Source organism: Dendronephthya gigantea, unplaced genomic scaffold (assembly GCF_004324835.1).
Source record: "Dendronephthya gigantea isolate DGI-Jeju-01 unplaced genomic scaffold, DenGig_1.0 000018F, whole genome shotgun sequence".
Taxonomy (NCBI): domain Eukaryota; kingdom Metazoa; phylum Cnidaria; class Anthozoa; order Malacalcyonacea; family Nephtheidae; genus Dendronephthya; species Dendronephthya gigantea.
The window spans coordinates 967,200-978,279 of record NW_021163028.1 but is presented as its reverse complement, the minus strand read 5'-3'; the positions used below and the strand labels follow the sequence as shown (position 1 = coordinate 978,279).

Sequence of the window (11,080 nt, the reverse complement as noted above, 5' to 3'; positions counted from 1 at the left end):
CGATGTTAAAAAAATTTGGATAGCATGTTTTAAAAGCCTGCAAGGAGGTTTATCTCTTCAAGAGTCCTCAAGACGTCCTGTTTCTCTGTTAGAGATAAACTGATCCGAACTTGACAAGAGAGCTGGAATTGAATACTTTCTCTTATTTTAGAATGGCAAAAATGTTCTTTCATCTTTGTTGGTCATTGACAGCTTTAAACTGGTTATACACACCTGTGTTGCTCCATACTTCTCCTGACGGCTATTATTAGCGCTTTTTCTTTGCACCAAGCAAACAGCTGCATGTAAATGTGGACTGTATAATTCTAATAATGAACATAAAATCAAGCGAAATCCAAGGACTATTGTTGCTTAATTTAATTCTTTTTAAATAGTCATTATCGCAAATAGTAAACCTGTGTCTGCGAAGTATCAGAGTAATGATAAATTAGCTTTGAGCAAGCGTAACCGACCGGATTTACCCAAGAATAAATCTCATAGAAACTTTTCAATCTAATTTTGCATGAAATATCAACGAGTCTTGTCGAAAAAATATTTATGAACGCATGCAATGTCCAGAAGTGTCGTAATTCTTTGGGTGATGGCTAATAATTGCTCGCATGTGTTGAATAATAAAGTACTTAGTCTGGATGTCGGCGAATTCCAAAACTGCATAACGGAGCTACAATCTTATGTGCTAAACACAGCTCATTATATATATACGTACGTGCAAGTGAATTGTATGTTTTCTCAAGTATATTTTTAATGCAACACTGTTTCTTTATTCCACGAGTTACTTCACGAATGAATATTCATTAGTCACGCATCTAGTTTCGAAGCTTGCTGCATGATTCTTTGCAAAGGTCATTTGGCTTGAAAATATTTTCCTTTACTCTCATCATTTGACATAGACGCCCTGAAATAAGCTAGCAAATCGCCACTTAATTCTGTATTTTTTAAATAAATCTCACTGAATCAAATCTAACCAATTAGTTATCCTCAAAGCAGTGTCAATCGTATATAGCGCTAGAGGCAATATGTGACTATATATAGCTATCAATGAATAGTGTTTCGAATAGCTTCAGGTGAAAGGAATAAATGGATATAGTCCTATGGATATAGATAAGTGAAGAAAACAAAACGGGAAACATTATCGACGAGTGCGGCAGCTTCATAGGATGACCTCAAAGATAATGTCATAATTTCCGGCAGGAAGTTAACAAAAGATCGTTTTGAAAGTTACCGAACCTGTGCGAAAATAAAGACGATTTTCATTGCTGAACGCGTAGTTCAAAAACAGTCATTTTGTTTTCATCGAAGTTTAAGATGATATCCGCACGCATTAATAATACCATTTATTGCTTGTAATACTTGAACCACGCCCATTCAAGATACGGAGATGGACCTTAGCGGATTATTTTTCAGACTATTATGTCGTGATAAACCATATTTATGCTTAATTACGTGTTTTCAACGATTGCAGTTGAAATGGAAATGTGTGGTTTTCCGCACTTTTTACATTGCAAAACCAAGCACCCTTTCAAAATGCGACAAGGTGAGTTAGAAGCGCATATCTGGAGACATGATCCTTTCTGGCGTGGGCGGCGTGCGCAGCGTTTTCAGGCACAGCTCGATGGCCTTTTCGGAATTTCGTTGGTTAAGAGTTTATAAGAATGGTATGATTATACTAAAGGTTTAATCTGTAGATCTGTAGACTATGCTATCGTTCTAACATCTAAAGAGGTCGAAATTAATTACCTTGGATACAAAATTGTTTTTAAAAATATCAGCTCAAGAACTGGCTAATAGCTTGATAGCTTACTCACGACAAAGAGGTCACGAAATGCAGGTGTTTGTGTCCTAGCTATATGGCTATATATGCGTATATAGTTATTGCGACATCTCGCCCGCGCGGTGCGAAACGTCTTTTAGAAAGTAGTTTTCATTCTGACTTTGACAATGTATCGTCGCTATATATATATAGATATAATCCTTGACAAATCATTTGAAATAATAATCATGCACCAAGGAAATTTGCACCAGGTTAAATTCGTACTTACCACTACCAGGATGTAGGAATCAGTATCCCCCATGCACTATGCGTACAAATGCTTCCAAAAACTGGTTGAAAACACGAATATTTTCTCCCTATATGTATAGATTTAATGTTGCCATATTACTTTTGTTAACTGTGGATTATGCATATGAAATTACACTGAAATTGTGCCTGGCATAGAAATATCATATAGTCTTATATATCAAGTTATCATCCACAACCAATTTTGCCCTAGTACCTGCACTTGCATGGCAGGAAATCATATAAGCGAATTGTGTCGATTTTGAAGTGAAGATCTTGGTATAAATACTGTCCAGGTTTATATCAAAACATGCCTTTTACTCCTAATGTAATTTGTATATAGTGTGGGTATACACTTTGCTGGCAATGTTATACCTCTCCAAAAAAAAGGGCTCCAAGTTTGACCAGAAAATTCATTAAATACTGGATGGATTGGTGTTTCAAGTAACAAAATTATGTTATATAGTTGAGTAATCGATGGCGTATGTAGCTGCACACCATTTTGCAATGCATTCACCCCTTACGAATCGAGCAGCTAGCACTTTACATAAATCCAACTTCCAAGCTAGATAGAGGTCAGTGAGTTATTCTTTACTGTTTTCCTTGAGTACACGAGCTTCGATTATGTAAACTTTATGGTCCCAAACTTATATTAATTTTTTCAGGCGAAACTTCACACACACAAAAGCATTCCGACATTTTGGTATGACCCATTGGTAATATAACTTATATTTAATTATCTATCTGGAGAAAATTACAAATTGCAAATTTACAATATCAATTGAGTATAAAAAAAAATGCAAAGTACGATAGTAACGTACCTTCAGTGTATCTTTCATTATCAATATTTACATTATATAATTGGACTAAGACAATAGCTAGGGTACCACAGGGACCATTTTAAATATCAAACATATTACATTCTATATATTTATAAGACGATAATAATTCTAAAGTTTTACACGATACTGACCAGTATAATTCGCATGCAGCCAGAATTGTCCATATTCAAATAAAGACTATAGTAATATAAGTCCTTTTTTGTAGGATAGGACGGTTAAAAAGATGGCTGCTTTTCCGGCCTCTACTGAGCAATAATTTCAGTGTGGATTCAAATTAAACATGAAAATGCGAGCATTGCTGCAACTCTTGGTTTTCACCACTTGGCAAATTTATATTAATGTCCCCTTTTGGCCTCTGAATGCATAAATTTGAGAATGCATTATTAAAATGAAATTGACTTTTTTTGTTAAAAGTTGCTGCAATCTTGTCGCTCGTACCACACGACTTAGGTTATTTAATTTGTCTATAAAATTATTTCTTTTTTATTATGTTTATAATTCTTTCCTCTCCTTTCAGCCATGTTCGGTGCAATTTGGAAAAGACTAAAAATATCGGCTTCATCTTTGGATATAAGGTGGGAAGTCAAATATATCTATAGATTAAAATTTAAATCTTAAATGGACAATTAGGCTCGTATGAGCGTGTTTTTATATATTGTTAAAGACAGATTCTTCCTGCCTTGGTTATTTCGTTAGCTTTCAGCTTCTTCGACATTTTAAGAAACGATTAATTGCAATTATGAAATTTTAAAAATTGCTATATGACCAGATAGGACATCCCTTGTTGGACTTGTCCTTTGATCCTATTTCCCTTTGATCCAATTCTACTCTATTTGGAAATTTATAAATATTAATGTTCGGTTATTTCTTCTATTCCGAGTTGCCAGCCGTGTTTGCTCTCCTCGCCTGTTTCCCACTGTGAATGTGAACTTTCAGATTTCGCTTGTTTTTTAAAAGGAAAAAAAAACCGGATCAGTAAAGCACGCAGGAACTTTTGCTAGGACGAGGAAACACACTGGCAGTGAAGCACTGATCACTTTAGTTAAAGTCAATATAGTAAAACGGCTCAGATTACAAGCTTAGTTTTCTCTAGGGGTGGGTTGGCAACTGCTCCTGTCGTCCTCCCTCCTCTGTGTGCGGCCCTGGAAGCACGTTCTCAATTCTCGACAAAAACTGCGCTTCCACCCCGAGACTTGCATTATAACGCAGGATCAACGACTACACACCGTGCAATATATTTCTGCACTTTTGTAATACATTTTATATGTAAGCGCAATAGCTTACAATAAGTGCAATAGCTTACAATAGAAATCCGTCGGGCAGAATTATCCCCCAATTATCGTTCTAGTTACGCCCCTGTCAGCATCGCACACATTTTATAATCAGTTACTACTTTAAAACTCTTTATCTCCATTTTAAGGAGGCATTTATTATACGCATGTTGACCTACCATTTCTCGGCATCCTACGTGATGAAATACTATGTCATCAATTGCTATATCCCCTCTCCACCCTCGGCCACGAATTGCCTCAATGACTATCTAGAAACGTAAGACGCAAGACATCATCACACTGTAGCTACTACTATAGCTACTACTATTCCCAATTCGAAAAAGACGAGATCCTAAGACTGAGCACCGCGCGCTTTTGTCGGGTAAATTTAGTCTTAAACCTCGGCCCCAACAATCGTGTGTCCCTTGCCCCAATGACTGAATTGGGCGTTTATATATTTTCTTTCTTCACCTGGTATGATAAACCGATGGGTATATTCACTTCAGCTCTAGTCCATTTCCTCCCTTGATCGCCTATTTTCGACCAAGCATATTGGTTCATATATCCGCTTTCTGTGAGGAACTTCACCCTCAGCTTGCCTGTGTCGCTGCCCCACATGTGATAGTAGAACGTGAGACAGGCTTGTCGAGCGTTCACCTCCGGGCTAATGAGCCTAGCCCGATGGTCCTGCCGTTGGGGATTCGATGCCTCGATGAACATATAGTGACCTAAAACACAGATTGATCTAAGTTACCCGAATGTCTACGTACGATTGTAAAAGACACGTTTTTGTGCGCAACTGTCGTGCACACATTGGAAGACGTCCAGGACATGGTAGATCCGAATATTTACATTCACGGTTAAATATGGTTATCAATATTGAGGGTTCAAAGACAAAAGCAATAAAATCGAAGGGTACCTGCTCTATTTTTGAGTGTGTGATCATGATTTGGTCCAGTTTCCGTGCTTTTGGTTCTTCCTTGGTTTCTCTGCCAGTCGAAATTGTCATTCGTCATCTGTGTCCACTCGCACAAGCCCTTCTCGAAATTACAGTCCAATGGATCTATACAGGAGAAATTGACGAAGATGAGCACAGTGCCACGTGAAATAAAGTAGTTCGGAATTCAATTCTTAGCTTTCCATTAAAAATGCATCCGTTGTATTGGAGATAGTACGTGTCTTAGGATGATGGTATCCTGCCACCATACATCGAGGCAGCAATATCTTCAGTTTTTTATGCAGTTAGTTTCTCTTTGTAATCGAGGATTAACTTTTACCTTTAATCATTTTCCTACCTGCAGGTGGACTTGCACAGGCAGGCTTGCGACAGTTTCTCCTCGACTCCGGCTCTGTGGTCCGATTGCAGCCACTTATACGTTGTCCTCGCTGATCAACACATATTACCTCTCGTGTCTGGCTGCCAAGGCCGCATGTCGCAGTGCACTGTTAAGATAATACAAACTTTGAGGTTGCGTTGTTGGAGCAGTGCTATTAAAGTGCCCCTGACACAAAATGCGATTTTTACACTGTGTAAAGGACTCGTGTGTCCGAGTATTTCGCTGAAAGAATTTTTCGATTTCATCAAAACGTCGCAATTTTAGAGCCGTTTGAAAGCCTCAAATTTGGGGTTTCCAGTGGTACATGTCCGTGTTATAAGGAAACTGGAACGAGGGTTATTTTTGACGTCATACAAGTGAGTCGGCTTTTGAGTGCTTTTGAGATATAACTATGTTCAGCTATATTCTGTATAAGCATACTAACTTATGTCTATCGTTGAGAGTTTTATGCGCATGACGCAGAAACCTGTCTCATTACGTGAACGCACATTTTAAAAGTTTTTTTGTAGCTATAAACATAATAACATACCCGATATTAAATATAGTTTCAGTGAGGATTTAATATATGCCCGTACGTAAATAACAAAGAACTATGGTGTAAAGTTACGTATTTTAAATTCGCGTCTTGGTCTCATATAAGTGACTCCGTACATTTATCTATCTGTAAAAGTATAAACAGACATTTCGCTTCGTGAGGAGATCGATCGGTTTCGCATTTTACACGTATAAAGACAAAAGACAACACACTGCATGATCACGGTCAAAATCAGTGTATTACAAATTCGGCATGTCGCGACTATAGGTCGAAACTGTGATGACTATTCGCTATATATAACCCGTCTGGCATTTCATACATTACACGCAGTTGTTAATGAGATCTTTCTGTGCCTTTTGCTTTTGGTAGGCTTCTGTCTATTCATTGTCATCTAGAGGCTTTTCACCACATGCTAAAGCGGGTACAATTCTGAGTCGTCATCGCGACTCATCATAGCATGCGCGCTTCAAATCGCGCTTCAAATACCCTTATTCTTCAGCATCTTCTCTTCCGACGATGCAACGTATAACATTTAACCTTAATCCTGATACCTAGTATAAAAATTGAATCCTGCGGTCGACGTGATTTGAAATAATGTGTATTAAAAACAGCATAGAACCCTAGGAAATACACTGTGAGTTTGCAGCGACTCACTTGCGTGACGTCACGAAAATCGCTAGTCCCAGTCTTCTGTTACGACGGCCATGGGTTCAAAAATATATCGATTCAAGAGGCTCTAAAATTTGTTCCTTTTTTTAAAATCGAAAAATTCTTTCACCATAACACTCGGACAAATGCGTACTTTCCATGGTGCAAAAATCGCATTTTGTGTCAGGGGCACTTTAAGACAACTTGTTTTAAATTTTTTCAGGGATGTTTGTTGATGGAACAAAAAAATTGTATATGTTTTTTGTTCTGTTAGAATAGCCACAACAAATTTAAATTGACTAGATCATTCACATGGCCAACATGCTCAAGCAGTTTTTTGTCCCGAAGATGGACTTTTTTTCGATCCCTGGTGTACTCCGGTTATGTGTGAAAAACAATGCGTACAATTCATGTGTGATCGTGTTTGATCGTAAGTGGTCGTGTGGCGGTCGTGCCTTAACAGGCTACTCATGGGTTCGATAAACCTGACAATTTTGTACTACATGAAAAAGGTAATTCGTCCGTACCTCAGTCCAGTTTCCAGTCGACCACTTGGGTTCGCAAACCTCCAAGATGCAAGCCTTCGTCTCACTTGGTTTCCATCCCCCGCAACGCGCAGGTGCAACCTGTTTTTTCCCAGCTAGTTCGACGCACGTGACTTGGCGCGTCATAATACCAAGAGAGCAAGTTTGCGAGCAGGTGCTCCACGGCCCAGGTAACCATTGATATCTGGAAGATAAATGGAACACGTTTTTGTAAGTCTGCTCAACGAAACTCACTATTTATTCACTTCTGACTGAATGCACTGGTACTTGGCTTAGCGGAAACAACGTAGTTGTAATACGGCTTCTTGTTAGAAACAAATTCGTGATGAAACGATGCTCCTTAATTGGTAATAGCAAAAATGGCACACATAAAACAAGATCATTGGATCTGATGGGAATGCCAAAGTAAGGTCCAATGAGTCATGCTTGATAGGAAACTAGGACTAAAAGATTTAAATTTCGCCCTTCATAGAACAGCTAGATCCAAAGGGCCCTTTCGACATTTATAGAACATTGAAATTAAATAAAATATATTTTGATTACATATGTAACTCACAAAAAATACTCACGCATTCTCACAAGGGTGTATATTGCAGTAACGGAATCTCTCCTTGACGTCCAAAGTCAAATCCTTGCAAAGCAGTCTGGGTTGTATTTGATCTCCAATTTTACAGAAATATTTTAGAAATGTCACTCCTATGAAAAATTTGGCCACATTAGAAAATGTCGGTTCCAAAATAAAGCTACTGACTGAGTTGATATGAACAGATCCTAGGGTGCAGTTGAATCCGCACTCTCCTTAACACAAAGTATTATTTTAACTCTACAACTAACATTAAAACTAACATTTAAAGTTATTTTGAACAATATTTAAAACGACGTTGGACTTAAATTTAGTTCAAAATGACCTGACTGAAGTCAAATAACACTTTAAAATAACAATATCATTTTCTAAATCATACTTTGAATTAGCTAAATTTGTAGCTAGAATGACACTTCGCGCAGTGCAGCTTGGACACTAAGAGTGTTTTGTTTAAGAAACTATATATACATACCCTTTCCGCATGAACGAGAACATGGTGTCCAATTATCTGTAATAACCCATCGAGGTTGTTCTTCCTGAACTGCTGGTGTTGGCTCGGGTGTGGCCTCTGGAGTTAAAGCTTCAACACTGACCGTAGGGCGGGTTCTCATTTCTGTGTTTTCTAGCGTCACTGCGCTAACTCCTGGGATTTCCCTTCCTGCTTTTATGTCCAGAAGGTCGAAATACTCGTATGTTACTTCGATTGGAGAATATCGTGTCCTTTCTTTTGCCTAAAAACAATAAATAATTAGCATTAGAATATGCAATGCACGTAATTTTGGCTTAGACAAGGTAATGTATGTCGACGGAGTATATTTATCATTTATAGACCCGGAGTGAGGGGGATTCGGCGAAATATTTCCAGAAGTGATAACATTACTCAAGCCTGTATTCAAAAAGCTCACTCATACTTACACTCATTGAGTGTGATATATAAATTTTGTTAATGCTAGTCAATGAGAAAGTTACTTTCGGAATTGGTGGAAAGATTTAAGGTAAAACACTGAAAATCAAGCCACTATTCGGCTTGAAATACCGCCATGGAAACGTTACGATAACATTAAGATCTCCCACTCAATGAGTTTGAGTGTGAGTGAGCTTTTAGAATACAGGCGTCAGGGTCGTAGCTAGACCGCTTAATTGCGTGGTGTATATTCATATATTCATGTTTATATACCATGGGAACAATAGCATACAAAAGAAATCATTCGGGCATAAGACGAATATATGAATGTGCACCCCCCCCCCCCAATTAAGCAATTAATCATTTTATGAAATATAATAACTATACGGCGGATAGCGCTATCCAACTTTCGTACAACAGGTCCAGACTTGTACACATGCAGCACTCACCTTTATATTGAGAAAAACGGGTTTTTTCACGACGCCCAAGGACTTGATCACTTCTTCACCATGTTCATTAGTGTACACATATTGGGTTCCCCCGCCATAATAAATAGCTGGCGGTGATTCTTGAACATCTCCGTTGATAATATGTTCAATATCGTCAGGCTCGTCCGGGTCTCCTACACTTAACACTATATAAAATGAAAATTATTTCAATGTTTTTTAAATTTTTATTTGTAATTCTTTGTATACTTGTTTCTCGAATCACATACATTGAACGTTATGCATTATGGTCTTCTTACCTAAAAGATTATTTGAATTTGAGCGTTTCTTGACGTTTAGACTAGATGATCCTTTTGGAACATTCAACACTACCTCCATATCTGATAAAAAGAACATATGCATGCCTACGATTAGCTAACGATCTTTAGCTATATCCTGCAGAATATTCCTTACGAATTTATTATTCATTACGAAAGAAGAAATCGCAGAAATATTCATTTTAAGATCTATTCTTGGGGGAGATGGAATTGGTCGAAAGGCAAGCATTGGTCAGACTGGAAGAATGTGGTGACATGGAAATTGAGATGTCTTCCTGATATTTAAGACTCCCAACCTCCCTCTCCAACTCTTAGGTTGTGGACGCTATAGAAATAGTAGTGCTAAATATGAGAGAATTTTACCCTCGTTCTGAGTAAGCTTTATATTTCCTGCGTTGAGTTTACATGAAGTTCCATTCCCATCACAAACACCGCAGCGGTCAAACTTCTTTCCAGAATCAAGAACATTGTCACAACCAACTTTCTAAATGAATTAAAGAAAAAGTTTTGATTAAAGACTTTCCACAACCAGAGAATGTACACACGAGTGGAGAATGTGTTAGTTTTAATAGTTTAACCAGTTTAATTCCTTTTTACATACTCTGCACACGCCATTAATGCAAATATCCAACGCTGAGTCATCGCTGCAACGAATTCCGTTCTTGAGAATATTGTTCATGTATATTCTCTTGTTCGATCCACCTCTAATACAGGACACTTCACAAGCGCCGTTGGCTGGATATAGGAATATTAAAATAGAAACGGTCATATACTACTCTTACAGATGTACCTACAATGTCGCAAAGCATATCCCACGAATTAACATCTACATTCAACTTCTACAACTTGATTAGTGATTGTAAAGGTATTCTTCTTTACCTTCAGTGTTGTTGGTATTTTTATCATCACAAGATCCAACAGTAAACGTTATATCGTCCAACGCAATGTCACCTAAGTAGCTGTCTTTACGATGAGCTTCGATAACAAGCTGTGGAAATATAAAATCATTTGGTCAGTTATTATGTACTGAATGGATAGCAATACCAGTCACGAACTACTCTCCACTGAAACGGCATTACTCTGCTGCTCCAGGGCTGAGGGCTTATATACACAAAAGGTAACGCCTGCAGAATTCAAACATGATGGTCGATTTGAATTGCCCATGTACGTTAATACAAGTATAGCTATCAATTATTTTTTATCTATAATGGCACCATCCCAAACCAAATTATACGTAATTTATTTTTACTGTATTGTATAAGCTGGTCAAAAGAAGTGCTCCCAATATCTTTGCTCGTTATGAAATCGATTCACTTAATCTTTCTGATCTGCTCTATACCTGTCATATACTCTTCTTTTTATCGATATAGATTAGGCGTCACTCTTATTTCTCCGCTGTTATCATGGAGGATGATCCTATAGTGGTGGCTTTGTTTTCCTATCTTATTAGATTGGTAAGGCGCTGCTTTCTTAGATCAGTAGAGATTAGATCGGTATGCTGTACCATCTTCGAGTTTACAATATATCTCGTAATAAACTGTCATCTTTCAATTCAATTTATATTCGTTAATTTTATTGTTTCATAATTGTTCTCGA

General features: G+C 37.7%; 1 protein-coding gene across 2 annotated transcripts in view; it reads right to left on the bottom strand.

Annotated features, from left to right (window-relative positions):
- Positions 1-2,804: 2,804 nt before the first annotated feature.
- The window catches only part of LOC114520911 (A disintegrin and metalloproteinase with thrombospondin motifs 3-like), a 39,276-nt gene continuing 31,000 nt past the window's right edge, over positions 2,805-11,080 (bottom strand). Inside the window, exons 21-33 of one of the 2 annotated variants that reach the window (XM_028541261.1) lie at positions 10,364-10,472; positions 10,086-10,219; positions 9,848-9,968; positions 9,467-9,547; positions 9,171-9,355; positions 8,290-8,548; positions 7,804-7,930; positions 7,217-7,418; positions 5,447-5,612; positions 5,089-5,232; positions 4,641-4,897; positions 4,349-4,438; positions 2,805-3,840 (exon numbers count right to left, since the gene is read on the bottom strand). In XM_028541261.1, the coding sequence (XP_028397062.1) occupies positions 3,769-3,840; positions 4,349-4,438; positions 4,641-4,897; positions 5,089-5,232; positions 5,447-5,612; positions 7,217-7,418; positions 7,804-7,930; positions 8,290-8,548; positions 9,171-9,355; positions 9,467-9,547; positions 9,848-9,968; positions 10,086-10,219; positions 10,364-10,472 (1,947 nt within the window). In that variant the 3' untranslated portion in view covers positions 2,805-3,768. The remainder of the gene's footprint in view (positions 3,841-4,348; positions 4,439-4,640; positions 4,898-5,088; positions 5,233-5,446; positions 5,613-7,216; positions 7,419-7,803; positions 7,931-8,289; positions 8,549-9,170; positions 9,356-9,466; positions 9,548-9,847; positions 9,969-10,085; positions 10,220-10,363; positions 10,473-11,080) is intronic. The other variant, XM_028541262.1, reaches the window with a different exon arrangement.